At 53.4% G+C, this 15,597-nt stretch overlaps 1 protein-coding gene and 1 non-coding gene across 5 annotated transcripts in view; both read right to left on the bottom strand.

The window, feature by feature from the left end:
- Nucleotides 1-15,597, bottom strand: part of KSR2 (kinase suppressor of ras 2) — a 293,238-nt gene that overhangs the window by 248,292 nt on the left and 29,349 nt on the right. For all 4 annotated transcript variants that reach the window (XM_048821591.2, XM_048821588.2, XM_048821589.2 and 1 more), the window contains exons 2-3: nucleotides 10,965-11,105; nucleotides 2,995-3,145 (exon numbers count right to left, since the gene is read on the bottom strand). In XM_048821591.2, the coding sequence (XP_048677548.1) occupies nucleotides 2,995-3,145; nucleotides 10,965-11,105 (292 nt within the window). The remainder of the gene's footprint in view (nucleotides 1-2,994; nucleotides 3,146-10,964; nucleotides 11,106-15,597) is intronic.
- LOC125623263 (U1 spliceosomal RNA) lies at nucleotides 11,611-11,774 on the bottom strand. Its single transcript, XR_007352947.1, has one exon. It is a non-coding gene; the product is annotated as a U1 spliceosomal RNA (small nuclear RNA).

A 15,597-nucleotide genomic window follows, 5' to 3' on the forward strand; every position in this document is an offset into this window, starting at 1 on the left:
CCGTACGCCGGCTCTCTTGGCAAAGCAGAGTCATGGCTCTGCCTGGGTAGGGCCCTGAACTGGGAGTCAGGAGACCGGGGTGCTAGTCACGGCTTTGCCACTGGCCTGCTGCTGCTCGGTAGCCCTGGGCAGTAATTTACACGTAGTATGGAGCAGTGCCCACTGACTTCGGCCACTTCCACTTTGGGGTTGCCCAACATCACACACAGGCCCTCCATTTTAAAGGTGCTCACAGCACAGCTCCAGCTGAAGTCGACGGGCGCTGCAGGTGCTCAGCACCTCAAAGATCAGACTGAAGCCGAGCCGCACCCAAATCAGTGGCCACTTGCAAAGTGCTTGGCTGGCTGCCTATGTGTAAACTGGGTACAGTGAAACCTACCCGCGCTGTACAGAGGTTTGAGCACCAGATGTAAAACGTGCTAAGGAGACCCCATGCCTGCAGGAGTTATTCCCTGGGGGATGGGGGTTGCAATGCCGCTGTGAATCCCCCCAGACAGCCTGAGCTGGGAAAGATTTTTGGTGGGTGCGAATGAAATACTGGAAATCAGAGAGAAAGAAGCTGACCAAACATGAGTGAGAGATGAGACAGGGAGCCACAGTACTGTCCTACCTATCACAGCCCGGCCGGACTGGCCTCCTTTCCTGATGTAACTGGCCAGCTGCCCCCTTCAAACACCAGGAGTCCTTGGAGCATGGCTCCAGGCACCAGAGGGTGTCTCTGCAGAATTAACCTCTTGGGCTAATTTGAGCATGAAGTACATTCTACTATTAGCAGCTATAGATGCTGTTCACAGGAGGGCAGGGAAACTGAGGCACCAAGGAGATTCCATACAAGAACAGATTTAAAAGGCTGGGGCTGTTTAGTTTAAAGGAGATCCAGGTATATAGGAGAACGAATGGGGCAGAGAAGGTCGCACAGGGCTGTGGCAACGCTCACTGAAATTAAGAAGATACCTTTAAAAGATGTAAAAGGAAATACTGTTTGACTCAGTTACCCTGTGGAACTCTCTACCACCAGATATTGTCGAGACAGGTGGAATTTAAGGGGAAAGAGGACTGAACACAAACAAAAATAGCTGCTGAAATTCAATAGTGGATGTACTACACATAGAGGCCTTCAGCCTTGGGCCCAAACTCATAGCCAGCTGGAGAACAGGGAGGCCCAGCCTGCAGGCCCAACACAGGCAAACAGCCAAGAACTCATAGGAGGGCCTGGAGGACCAGGCCCAGCATGAAGCTTCTGATTAGAACTAAGCAAGACTCATTTTCGGTAAAGATCTCAGGCTAAATTCAGTGCTGGTGCGTGTAAATCCAGAGAGGCCCACTGAATGCAAGGCAAAGGCTGGATTTGGCCTTCGCATTTTAGGAGGAAACCTCAGTTCCAGCAAAACCCCTCTGGTTTCTCAGGCAGCCTGGCTCCACATTTATGCATTAGTTAGCCTGCTGTACATGAAGATGGCAACGGTATCACATCCTTATAGAAGGGCGCTCTCAAGGACCTCTGGTGCCCTCTGCGGGACAGACGAAGGAGGCTTGGAGCACAGATTTACCCAAGACTGATGTAGCTAAATAAAGAACATTTCCTTACAGCGCGATAGTTCCTTCTTCCCGTTAAGTGCAGGGAACTTCACCAGGCAGAGAGCAAGCTGGGGGGAGATTTTCCCCTAGCCCTGTTGCAGCTGCATGCTTGTACTCAACAGCCCCAGCGTGGGTAACTGCCCTGTAAGGATACTTGGCTCTTCTATCACATCACCAAAGATGCCAAATTGCTTTGCCAACATTGACAATGCAAACTTCCGAGCCGTGGGAGATGGATAGGCGAGTTCTCCCAGCAGGAGAACAGAGAGCCAACAGCCCTGATGCTGCACCCACTTATGCACATGATTAGCTTTGAGGCCATGAGCACCCTTCATGGCCTTTCTGGGACAACTCAGTGTGTCAAGCCAAGCGTTTGCAGGATCTGGGGCTAAGCAACTTGCCTGAGCTCACACAGGACCATGACACGGCTGGAGAACAGCAGCCCCAGCAGAGAGTCACATTTCAACATGGTGTTGGCCAAACCAGAAGTACGTCCTGGGCATTTCACAAACATCCAGACTAGAGATGGTCCAGCACCCTGGGGACAAGTCACTCCTGAGCTTTGAGGTAGTTTGCATCCAGATCTGACTCCAGATCCATATTGCACTACCAACCTGGTCTCTGGTGAGCTGAAGCCAGGACCGGCCCCTTCTGAGCTGTCAAAGCTGTGAGAGACAGATGGCCTCAGACCTCATTGTATTTGTATTGTCATAACTTTTGATCACCAACTGCTTTGCTCCCAGATAGCGCGCGTGTCTCTCTCTCTCTCTCTCTCCGGATCCTCACATCCCAGAAGGGAGCAGAAAACATCCAGAAAGAAAGGCCAAACGTGAACACATCAGCTTGGTAAGGAGACAAGAACAGCTCCCAGCACAGGCAAGGGTCAGGCAAGGCCACGCACTACCATGTCAGACGTGTCCCCAGCATTTCCACTCACGGGCAAGTCACTGAGCCGCCCCCATCCAGAGAGGTTTGGCAGAGCATTCCCTCACCATCATCTCCCCCAGGCATGAGGGAGAGGGACACGATTGACAGCTTTAGAGACTGACAGTCTCTGCTTATTCACGGCCTGGACGCAGGCCACAGGAGCTTCCAACCAAGACAACAAGTGGTGCCCCAGGTGCTGCACACAACAGGACCTAGATGGAAACCACCAGCTCCTTTGATGCTCACCTGGGCGGTGCTGGGGGGCATGAAGTGACAGCAGGCCCATCCTCTCCAGCCAGCTTGGAACTAACATTGATTAGACTGGCCAAGAGACTCACACTCAGCCAGGGGCAAGGGGGGGGTGGTCAATACTGGGGTGAGGGAGAAGGAACACTTAGGGCTCCAAGAGATATTCAGAGGACTCCCCAGCAGATGAGTGAGCCCGCAGGACCCAGCAGAAGCAGCAAGCTTTGCACAGCCCTTCCTCACCTGATTTGTGGACGCTCCTGAGACAGGAGAGGGAGGCGTTCAGCCGGGCGCACTCCTCGCTGTTGGCCCCAAACTTCTCCACCGTCTCACAGACCTGGTCATCAGTCATTTCCAGAAGGTCCTCCAGGCTCAGCTGGCCAGGGGTGATTTCCTAGAGATGAGAGACAGGAGAGTGGTGAGGGAGGGAGAAGCATCCTGAGAGCTGACTGCAAATCAGTCTCAGAAAATAGAGACAGGAAAGCCCGTCCCCTGTGCCATGACACATGGAATCACAGACCTTCCTACAGAGGAGGCACTTAAGAAAGAAACCTGCTACCATCTACTGGCACATGTAAACAGGCTTCCACGCAACTCGAGTTCCAGCTTTGTCTCATGTTGTTTACCAGGACCCAATCACACCTGGAACTCTATACCGCCCAGAGATATCTAGTGGATGAAAAACACACTCCAAGTAAACGTCATTACCCTGTGGACCAGTGCAGAGTAGGGATTGGAAATTTTATTATACTATTTTCAATTATTTGTAGACGGTTACATGCACACAGGAAGAAATCTCTCCACTCTCATCCCGGAGGCAACTACAGCTGCATTGATAGATTTCCTAAAAAGGGAGCTTCGGCATTAAGGAACGGTTCATTGCCTCGGAAATATGCAGAGCCAAACAGCTGCTTTCTGATCTCATGTAGACAAGATACTAACCAAGATCCCAGCTTTCTGTCTCAGGTTGCTGTCCTGGCAGAAGTTAAAAACCCCACAGCCCGTTGAGGGAAGAGGTGGGGAGAACACCAGCACAGTGAACCTGCCAAGCACTCTGAGCTATTACAGCCCTGTCTGGAATCCAGGAGACCTGGATTCTGTACCACATGTAGCCAGTGACTCGCCACGTGACCCTGGTCTGGTCCATTTTCCTCTCTATGCCCCAGTGCCCACACCTCTGAAATACTGACCCACCCTTGTAGAGAGAGAAAGAGAGACCATACCAGTCAAAGAGAGTAAGCATCATAAAGGCACATTTATCTCTGCTGGCTGAGCTACTACAGCCCATTAGGGGTCCCATCCCACAGGGTGCACAGTGCTCTCAGCTCGCACCGTGGTCAATGGGAGTTGCAGGTGTTTAGCACCTTGCTGGATGGGCCCAACAAAAAAAGCAGTCGCCCCTGACAAGGCAAGCGCTTTGGGACAGCGCAGTGGGAAAGGCACTGCACTACGCTGGATTCCAGTCCATTCTAACACGGGGCTCCACAGGGCTGATCCAGCTGGTGCTGGGGCAAAATTTAGAAGAGAAACTGAACTCAAGTCAGACCTTGAGAAGTTCAGTTCTTACTCCCCCCCACTCCAGAGGCCCTGAAGCTGGCATGTGTGCCTTAGCCAAGCCCACGCCTACAGTGACTGCATCATGACTGCATCAGAATTGCAGTTTTCACTTTAAAACAAAAGTCTCCAGCCTTCAGATTTGAGCAGAAAAGCCTGAAAATGTGACTTGAGTGTAGCTGATATATTCCCATCCGCCTGAGTCTGCCGAGAACCTGAAACAATAGCTTGGAGAGGTGTGAACTGCACTCCGCACCTCAATGTAGTGTGAACTCCCAGACCAACTGCTCTGGAGAACCACACCCACACCACCTTGACTAAGGACTCTGTGGAGTAGGGGAAGGAAAGCAGCAAGCAGACACACTCCCACTGCTGAGGTAAGTATTGAGGGGAACCCCCTGCCTGTCAGGGAGAGGATGGACCCCTGTTCTTGTCATTACTTCTCTCCCATCCATGGAATGGGGACCCTGCTGTCACTCCTAGGAGAAGAAAGGAGACCCCATGCCATTAGCCATGCCTCTGAGAGGGGGACGGAGCCATGGGGATGCCCCACCTCATCATGTGCCAGGACTCTGGACTGCGTTTGTCCAACCCTGCCCCTGGCGTCACCTGGGGAATGAATGCCAGGCCAGCCTGGCATTTCTCTGGTGGGGTGTTCCAGCCAGGCAGGCCCTGGCCTGCAGAGTGCAGTTAGAAGAATATTTGCCAATGGTTTCCCATTCGTTTTAATGCATTTCAAGCCCCTGAGAGAGATTGCTGGTGGCTACCTCACGGCAGGACAAGGCTTGGCCCTCCCGTAACCCCTCTGATTGAAGGCTCTGAAGCACCGAGGCAGGAGTCTGAAGCATGGAAAAGGTTACCCTACACCTTCAGAAGAGCCCACGGAGCAGCTACTAAACTGGAGACGCTGTGGGGCTGAGTTACCAAGGTGCTGTGCACCCACAGCTCCAGCCACTGTCAATGGGAGCTCGGGTGCTCAGCACCTCTGACAGTCAGGCCTGACGGGTCCCAGGGGAAAAAGACACGTAACCATTTTAGCCTGAGCAACTTGCCTGGGTTCACAAAGCGAATCAGTAGTGTGGTCAGGAAAGGTCCTAGCTACAGCCCCCAGGCCCTAACCACTAGACAACGCTGCCTCTCGCTGCTGTGGCATCGCAGAGCCGCCGCACCACTGAAAATGCAACCCCGCATTTCCGAGACGGTGAGAAATCTAGAAATCTCTCCATTCCGCAGTTCAGTATTGCAACAGGACTCAGGCAGATTGGTGCGGAACAGTCCGTTAGTGAAGCAATTCTGCCCCCTGGTGGAAACTCTGGTGACGTGCAGCCATCTTTTCCACTTTCATGGGGAAGAGTGGAAAAGACTAGCTTGCTTCCCTTTTCCGCCCTCTTGCCACAATCTCCTCAGCACCGACCTCTCCCCACCACTGCCACCATGCCTGTTGTAGGGCTCAAACACACAACTTCCCCGAGACAGGAAGCCTGGCCTCTAGAAAGCCCAGCCATCCCACAGAGCGATATCGTTAGCTACCCTGCCCAGCCGCCTTGGCAGGCAGGCTGAGTACCCCAGCCTCGTTTCACCAGCCAGGAAAGTGAGGCAACCAGCAGCAAAGTGACTTGCCTAAGAGCTGGGAGGCCAAAGAGCGACAGCCACCTCGGCTGGAGAGCTAAGAGAGTCCTCACTCCCAGGAGAGAGAAGGCAAAGGGCTTGTTCACGAGGGAGGTGGTGAAGAGTTGAACTCTGGGCAATCGTTTTCTTCTGGGGTTGTCTGGCCCGCAGCGCCGGCCTGTCTTGGGAAGCTCCCCCATCTTCCTGTGCTCTTCCCTGCCAGCTGGAGAGGGGAGGCGGTAACTCCAGTGGGATTTTTTTCTTGCTTCCTTTAAGGCTGAATGTGGCCTAGCGGGAGCTGTGCTCACTGAATCAGGTCCCGAGTGTGCTCTAACGGTTAGAGCGGGGAACTAGGAGTTAGGACTCCTGGGTTCCATTCCTGAGTCTGCCCTGGACGTGGTACGGAGCAAGCAGCTCGCTCTGAACCACGGTACCCCTGCCACCCCTCTGCAGTATGGGAGTAAGCCCTTGCCCTGGCTCCCGGAGTGTGCTGAAAGCGCTCGGAGATCCTCAATGACGTGGCTGCGGAAGGGGAGGACACTGCTGCTCGCGAGCAGGCAGGAGCTGCCGTCCGGGACAGGCAGGAGAGCTGCACAGGAGCCTGGCTAGAGAGAGGGGTGTTGAGTGGGGCAGCAGGGTGGAAGGAAGGGAGGCAGCGAATGGGTGCCCCACTCGGCTCAGCGCTGGCTCGCTTCATTCAGCATTTAGAAGGTACTTCTAAGCTGGTCTGTGGCAGGCTGCCGGCTCTTGTGGGTTTCACAACAGGCTCCTGCGATTGGGACCTGGCCCTCCAGTCAGGCTCCCCTAAAGTCCAGCCCTTTCTGGAGCAGCGTCGCCCTTCCAGTGTCACAACGCCCTTCCCCCACGTTCCAGCCAACGGCAGGAAGCCCTGCTGTCCCTTTGGGGCTTCCCTCCCATCCCAGCCTCATCCACCAAGCAGTCCTCAACTTAACGACCTGTCCCTCCGCTGCTGGGGTCTGGGTCTCTCACCTCCTCCACACCTGGCCTCTCCATCCCTTCCTCAGGAGGGCCAACAGCTGCCCTGGACACTGCTTGCTGCGCTTTCTTCCGGCCCCTAACTCACAGCATCAGCTTCCCTTGAGTCCTGGCCCCGCTTCCAAGGCCTACTGCGGGTGTTGATCCTGTCCCCTGCAGCTATACCCCCTGCACGCTGGGTCTGCTCCAACCCATCCTCCCAAGATGGGATCCAGCACTTCCTCCCCCCGGGCCTTCTTCCCCTGCCTGGCTTTTGTTCCCCTTCCTAAATTCCCTCTTCCACCTGACCACACTCTTCCCAGGTGGTACAGATCATGTCCATCAAGCCCTCTGGGTGTTCATCAACCACCAATTACAATTCCCCCCTCGCCCGATTCCCCCAGGCACTGCAGGTGGGAGCGGGCCTCCCAGCCTGGGGCAGACAGACACACCCTACCTTCGCTCACCCTCGCACACTGAAAATAGTGGTGTGGGCATTGCCGCTTCGACCCCGGGGGTCGCATACATACGCAGCATCCACACTGCTAATTTTTTTGCACCAGCTCGAGCCCTGCTTGCATCAGCCTGTCTGCCCAGGCTGGAACGCTCCCTGCCAGCTGTGGTACAGACACACCCTTAGACGGGCTGCGTCACCCCATGGCAGGCAGCAATGATTTAGTAGGGGTTGGTCCTGCTTTGAGCTGGGGTTGGACTCGGTGACCTTCTGAGGTCCCTTCCAGCCCTGAGAGTCTATGATTCTCACCCTCAGTGGGCTGCACTAGGGGAGCCAGGCAGAGCAGGGGACTCAGAGATAACAGTGGCCCAATGGAAACCAATGCAGCACTGGACAAACAAAAGAGGAGAATATAGTTTAATTCTAAAGACTAAATACCCTGATAAAAGGCATGATGAAAATCCAGCTCTGGCAAACATGGGGCTTACACCCCAGTTAGGGGTTACAAAATAGGGACTAGGTGTTTAAATCTAATTGTAAAAAGGATCCTGTTATCTTCAGCCAGTGGTTCGGCTGCATTTAATTCCTGGGGTCTTGTGTGAACGGGGACAGGCCAGCCCAGGGAGGGCAGCTCCTAATGTGGATGGGGATTCGTAGCTGAGGTATTGAATTTTCAATACTTTGACTCCCTGGAGTCACAGGTTCAAATCCTAGCAGAGCCAGTTCAACCCTTCCAATAAATGGATTCCCTGCTGTTTGCTGAGCCTTGATCTTTTCAATGAGGCCTTAAAGGTCAAGGTCCTGTCTGCTCCGGGAGGACACGAAAGCACACTTGGCATGTCTCCCAAGGTAAGGCTTTGCCTCAGTCTCCTTGGCTAAAATCTCTCCTCTCCCCAGTGTTGCACAGCAGGGTGGCTCCTCCCCAGAGCAGGCTGCATCTCACTGGTTCTTTACATATATATGGTGGTTTGTGAAGCGCTTTGGCAAGCCTTCTGCATGAAAGGTGCCATGTAAGCATGAAATATTACAGGGATTCAGGACATTTCCAACTCTGCTGGTTTCCTACAGCCTCGCCAGAGACGCACAGTTAGAGACAGGCACTCAGAGGGGGAGGAATCGGGGACAGTCCTTGGATTCTAGCGGGGCTCAGTGCCTTCTGCAAGGGGCTTCAATGCCTCACGGGATCATGCACTCAGGAACACGAAGCCTTGGCCCCGCTCTGGAGGCAGCAGCAGACACAACTGCACGGCCCTTTGGCGGCTCTGGTGACAGCACCCCATTCCCTGGGGCTTCCCACCTCGCTGAAGCTGCCGCATTCACAAGGTGTGCCTGGCCCTGGGGCTTCAGGAGCCCCTAATGTGGGAAGCCTGGAAGAGAAGCAGCTGCAGGGACCAGGATAGTAGTAGCATGACCTCTGCCCTCGTCTAGCAGCCAGAAGAAGAGGGAGCTATGGAACTGGGTAGGTAGAAGACAAGTGATCAAAGCCCATAGGGCCTAGAGGGTAACTTGAAGCAGAGAAGTTTGGGGGCCAGTTCAGCAGAAGGGCACACACGCGCCGCCAGCTTTGTGCTTGAGCAGTTTGCATGTGTCCAGGAAAGAGAGCCTAGTGGTTAGAGCAGAGGATGAGGAGTCAGGAGACCTGGTTTCTGCTCCCAGTTGTGCCACTACCTTGTTCTGTGACTCTGGACAAGCCACTCAGACCATCTGTGCCTCGGCTTCCCTCGTGTATGACGAGGCCACCTGCTTCAAAGGGAGTCGCAAACCATAATACTTGCCTAGAAGGTGCTACTGAAATGCAAAGGGTGTTTTCTCCGTAGCCTCTTTCTGCCAGGCAATGGGCGAGGCGTATTGCTGGCTTTTGTAACCTGGCCACCTCCCCACCAAGAACCATACACAGACCACCAGACCTCTTCACACGCAGCACGTTCAGTCTCTTTCAAGGGGGGCCAGATATGAGCCACTGACCTCAAGTTGGAACATTCCCTGCCCCATCACCAGTCAGCTGAGCCCCGCAGCCCTCTGGACAGGCACCTTACATAAAAATCCATACAAAGACCCATACAGACAGCATGTTTTAAAGTGTGGGGGGAGGGAGGGGAAGAGATAATTCTATCTACCAAAAAAGAGTGTGTTAGGAGAGCATTAATTACACAAGAGACAGCTGCAGAACCTTACCGCTGCCCTCTTGTGCAAATGCATTAAGGATACAGTCTATATTTACCTGGTCACATATTTCTACAGGACCTCTGCTTCAATCCATGCAGTTTGGAGGGCAGCTGCTAACAGCACCTTGAACACTGCACCACAGCAGAGGAAGCAAAAAGGAAGGGGATATTTTGGACAAGAGAATGGGGACATAATCCCACCCTTAGTGAAACTAGTGCCCTAAGGTATTTAATTCCATACAGACAAGACAGGACCTTGGTTTTTAAGGTCTCATCTGAAAGATCCACACACAGGAAACTTCTAAAATATTTCTAAAACATACACTATATAGTTCAACCCCAAGTAACGGAGCTCAGAGCAGGAATGACCGGCTCACTTTCTCGGACTTGTGTGATGCAGGAGGCCACACGAAACAATCCTGATGGTCTCCTCTGGCCTTAAACTCCAGGAAACTAATTTGTCTAGCAACCTCAGGAAGACGAAGCCCAGCACTAGCCCTGCTGAGATCTCAGGCTGTGCTTTCCCCGAGCCTAGCTATTTCCTAACTGCTGCTCAGTAATGTTTTCCAAAGTATGGAGTGTCTGCCCTGGAGCTGGGAATTCCAGCTGGAGACGACAGCTACCTGTGATGGAGCTGACATGCTACAAAGAGAAGGGTAGCCGGAGCAGCACAAGCATGGGAGGGGCTAGCTGCCCTGAGTACACACCTATGGACTCGGAGGGGATCGTCCTGGGCTGTCTAGCCCAGCCCCCGACTCCTGCTGCCCCGGCTGCACGATTTTCAGCACGCCAGCTCAATCAGAGACAGCACTGATATGGTTACACCTCCAGCCCCAGTGCAGACAGGCTCTGAGTCACTTCGGCACTTCAGAGAACTCAACCCACTTATCCCACTGAGCCACCACGTGGAGAGAGCAACCAGGCCGTCCTCTGAAAAGGGGCATTTTCCGCCTCAGATTGTATTACAGGCTTGTTTGCGGGAAGAAGAGAGCGGGTCAGGGCACACAACCCGGGGAAAGCTATGGCCAAGGACCAGGGGCTGGGTTTGGTTTATTCCTCAGTTCTTTTTTTTAAAAAAAAGAGAGGAGCTCCTCGTGCGCCTGGGAATTGGCTGTGCCCAGCGGGAGCAGAGACTTTAGGCCACGCTGTGCGTGGACTGTACGGTACGGCCTCACGGTGGCGAGTGATCTCTCTCCATCCCTGAGCTCAGCACCTGGGACACGTAGAAAGCCAGAGACCCTGCTCTGAGTGTGGAGGCGGGGGCAGGATTGCAAGCTCTAAGGAGGGATTTGCAGGAGGGGAAGCACACAAGGAGGCAGGAGGGGGGGAATGCGGCACCCCAGGAAAGAAGGCGCGGAGGCACCAATGAGGAGGTGGAGGGAGGGAACTGGGTGGAGCTTGCAGGGAGAGGCAAGAGGCAGGAGCTCCAGGCTGAGGGGTGCATGCAGGCTCCTTACCTCCATGACCTCCTTGCGGATGTCCACGATGCGGAACCAGTGCAGGAGCTGAGGGAAGCCCTCCAGCTTGGCATTGCGCTCCTGCAGGGCCACCTTCCTCTTGCACGAGAGCTGGCGGCTGAAGTACTTGACCAGCTTGCTCTGGAAGAGAAGGGAACAGGCGTTTCGAGGCAGCCAGCACACAGCAAACACACACACACACACATTGCCCTTTTCCCCAAAGCTACCACGTCCCCCGTCTTTGCAGACAAAGGGCAACCAGTCACTTAACACTGAAGAGTTTCAACACTGCATCCCACACCTGCCAGCCAACCTCCCCAGGGATTGCTAATTTGCATATATTTCCTGAGATTTGCATCTTTACAGGCACAAACCCATGCAGAGCATGTGCCAACCCCACAGCCCTGCGGGAACCAAACCCCAGCATGGCCGAGAATGGCACGTGTCGCTGGAGAGGTCAGAGTCCTTACCTGCCATACACACTGCAACCCCCACAGTCACACCGACTAGCGTCTTACTCTGCATCTGGCCTCACTGAAGTCAGGGGCACTGTTCATAGAGCAAAATGCTGCTCAACACAAGTCAGAATCAGCTCCTAAACTACTAACGCCAAGTTTCCAGTGTTTTTTTTTTCCCCCTTCTTCTCCAGGGGAAAGCGCAGGCGCAATCCCCCACTGCCACAAATTATGCAGTTGAGTTTCCCACATTTGGGGAAATCACAGGGGTCAGCACACCCGCAGTGCAATGGATGAGCCTCACCCTGGGAAAACCACCTTCGTGATCATGGTATCTCCCCTGCCAGGTAAGTGTTCCCACGCCTGGTTCTTCCTGGTCCCAAGAAGAGTTAGCAGGAGGGGAAGGTCCACCCCTTGCTTAGTGCTCTGTTCCAGAAATGCCAGCTCTGTACTGCTGTTCTTGGAAAGACCCCCGCATCCAGCAAATGCTGGTGCCTGTGGGTAACTCTTGTGTGCATCAGAGTTTGTAGGATGGGAGCCCAGGACTGTCCACTGGAAAGTCAGGGATCCAAACACCCCCCTCCCTCTTTTAAGAGCTCTGCAGACGCTCATCTAAGGATCGAGCGTCTGCAGAGCCGTGTCAGTTCACACCTGCCCACTCCCCAGTGGCAGATTTCATACGCCATCCCCGCACGGTCCTCAGGGCAGCCAACGGCTCAACTCTCCCTCTGCCAGGGCCCACGTCTACAATCAGCGCAGGAGACTTGACGAGCCTACAGTGCAGAGGCAGCACCGGTGCATTTCACGTGCAGACCACAGAGGGTTGAATGAACGTCAGTGGGTGCCACAAGCATCCAAGGTTAAATTCAGCCCAAGCTCAGCCTCCATGTTGACAGCACCTGCAGAGAGAGGAGTGGAGCTGCTGCCGCCAGAGACGAGGCAGGGACACTCCGTTTTCAGTTGGGAATTGAGTGCTCCACGCCATGGGAAGCTCTGAAAACCTGCCCTACAGGTTCCCTTTACAGCTCCTGCCTTCCCAGAGAAAGCCCTGGAGTGGAGACATGGCTGCTCCCTTCCTTTCCTGGGTGACGCTGAGCACTCCCACTGAAGGCAACGTGACTCCTGACAAATTTTCTACGCTTCCCTTATGTGCACTGCTGGGCCAGGCCGCAGCACTCAGTGCCTGGCAGGATCAAAGCCCTTCATTACTGTTATTGTCAACACCTCACCACGTGCCTCCTGGTGCGACTCAAAGAATGTGTTCCCTGCCCTGAGGAGCAATTTCACTTTCAGCCCTGGCCATCTCTGATGCAGGGCCTCTTGGTCAGAACAAGGGGCTGGCAGTCAGGATCCCTGGATTCTGCCGCTGTCTCTGCCACGGCCCTGCTGCGTGACCTCAGCCAAGGAACATTCTGCCTCAGTAAAATGGGATAATGACACTCCCTTAACGTAACACTTGTCTGCCACCAGGTATCAGCCCAACATTTCAGTTTGCAGGGGACTGGGGTAGCCGTTCGGGCTTTTGGTGCTCGGTGCACAGACAGACCTACATTTCTCCTCGCCGGTCACACATACATTTAGAGCTAGGACCGTCCATGTCACATTTCAAAGCATTCCACAGCCACCCTTGACAACTGCAGTTAGCCAACAAAGACTTTCAGATTCTGAACTGGAACGATGCTAAGTACCTGGCCGCGTTAGACTGAAATAGAGCTTATAATATGGTTCATTTAAGACACTATCGCAGAAAGAAACCCTCTGCAATTCCCTTTCCTGGCTTTCAGCTTGGTGATTCTGTGCCACTTCTGTGGAACGCTAGGTGGTACTAAGCTATCGTACATGCCTGGCTGAACATTTCCCATTTCCACAGCATCCCCTGCTCGATGCGTTACTATGCATGTGACGTGCAGCGCTACAAAAACCACAAGGGTAAAACCCAGGGCATTCCTAAAAATAGTGAGTGCTAGCCTGCTCCCGGTGAAGTCACTGGCAGAACTTCCTTTGACTTCAGAGCTTGATTGGCTACCCTTACGTTGCGGCTTAAGTGCTCACCAATGTAAAGGTTGCATAACTGGACCATGGAAAGACGTGTTAGAGTTAGAGAGAGCTGAGATCAAAATAGCACCTTAAAGTTTTTGGGATTTTTTTTTAAAAGGCAATTGGCAAGGATTAGAAAAAACACCCCAAGTAAACCCAACAAAAATACCCCCCACAAGATATGTGCAATGCCACTCAGCTAACCCAGGGACTGGATTAGTAATACTTGGCCCTGTTCCCCTATCACGTCCCTCTGGTTTGTCTTATCTTGTTATCTCTCTGTGGGCCCCATTGTGCCCCAGGATTTACAAGCACAAATCCTCACCAAGTCCCATTAGCCAACATGACACTGCACTGCCCCGGGGGCCTGTTTTAGCGGACCGTGATGCAGACTCAGGGCCTGACATGGGTTGTTCTGAGACGCTGACTGTGTCTTTTATTCATAACACCTAGCATGCGCCTGGGTGATCAGTGAATATTGTTTTTATACTAACACACACTCACACCAGAAAACCTAACATTTTGCAGGCTAACAACTAAAAGAACACAACTGAAAAACCTAGCGTAATGCATCACTCAATGTGCTTTGTTCATTTATTTTGTCAAGTATAGTTTAAGGGTTTTTTTGCTGCCTCAGTAATAAGTATCGCTTTTAGCATTGCAGCAACAGTGTGTGTCCTTTGGGCCAATCTCTCCACTCACATAGGTAGAACATCATTCCAGCTAATGGAGATGCATCAATGTAAACACTAGGAAAACGTGACCTAGATTACATGTACACTGTGGGTTTTGGCATGGGGGGAATTAAAAGATATTAAGAGCAGGAGTAGGGGCTGCAAAGGAGACACGACAGGTGCAGACTCCTAGCAAGTCTTTAAAGTGAGGTTTTCCAGGTTTCTGCTGTGAAGTGATTTGCTCGCTTCTCGGATGGGATGGTATTATTGGCCAGGTCCAGGGGGTCGGCAGCATGCAGGGTAACTGGGCTGCCAGCATCAATAAGGGATCCTAACTGAGGACTGAACATTATTTTGTAATTGTTGCTTTAAATATGAGCAGGCAGGGGGTCTCCCAAGTCTGGGGTCAAGGTGGAGACTTGGGAAAAGGGGGCGGCTGAGCAGGAACCCGGATCCTGTTGTTACACTCCAGCCTATACATCTGCAGTCATGCTATTGAAGTTGGTGGATTTACTCACAAGGAGAATCCAGCTTGGGAGTCCGGGGCTGCCTGACTCACCGCCCCAACCACAAAGCTGTCTCCAGGTCTCTGGTCTCCCTTGCTGGCCAGCAAAGGGGAACCACACATCCACGTCCCCTGCTAGCAACGGGCCTGGGCAGGGGTCCTTAGCTAGCCAGGTGGAGCCTCACGGCTCTACTTTAGCTTCAGTAGAGACACTGGGCCAAAGCATCTCCTCCATGTGCACCCCGCAAGGGGCTCTCCTGCAGGCAGAGCTCATCTTTCAGGGACACAGGGGAGTGCTCTCTAGGGATACCCCTTTCCTGGCGTACGGGGAGGAGCAAGACCAAGAGCAGAAGATTCGACAGCAGCGTCTCTGCAGAACTGTTCCCACCTCCGCTTGAGGACAATCTATGCATGAAGCAGAATTGGCTCCAGCAGGGTTGCACCCATGGCAGCTACTGAGGAGCCCTGAGTGGAGCCGGTCAGTAGCAGCCTGGGATGGGGGGGTGGCGCTAGTGGAGTAATCCATTGATAGCGCCTGCTTGCACAGGTCAGGGAGAGGGGATCTCTTCCGCAAAGATCCCAGTGATCCCCAGGGCTGGGAAGCTCTGTACAAGAGTCCAAGAGTGAAACTGACTTGTCTAGTTCAGCACTCCGGGCAAAAGGGAAACAAGCAGCACCAACGGTGAAAAGAGAGCTGGAGTTTCAAGTTCCTTTGCTGTAATCATCAGAAGGTGCTGAATAAATCGCCTGAAGGGTATCTGCTTCTTAAGAACGTGAGGCCCCATTCTCCGTGCCCTGGTATCTTGTGCAGTCCTCACCCCAGTGCAAAGCGAGCTTACAGCCCTGCCAATGCTGCCAGCAGGAAATGCCAACCTGTGAGTCTGAACCCACTGTGCACAGGTGGAAACAACTCCGCAGTACGAGGCGCACAGAACGGTACAAGGCGGGAATCAGGCCTATGC

Source organism: Caretta caretta, chromosome 15, assembly GCF_965140235.1.
Source record: "Caretta caretta isolate rCarCar2 chromosome 15, rCarCar1.hap1, whole genome shotgun sequence".
NCBI lineage: Eukaryota > Metazoa > Chordata > Testudines > Cheloniidae > Caretta > Caretta caretta.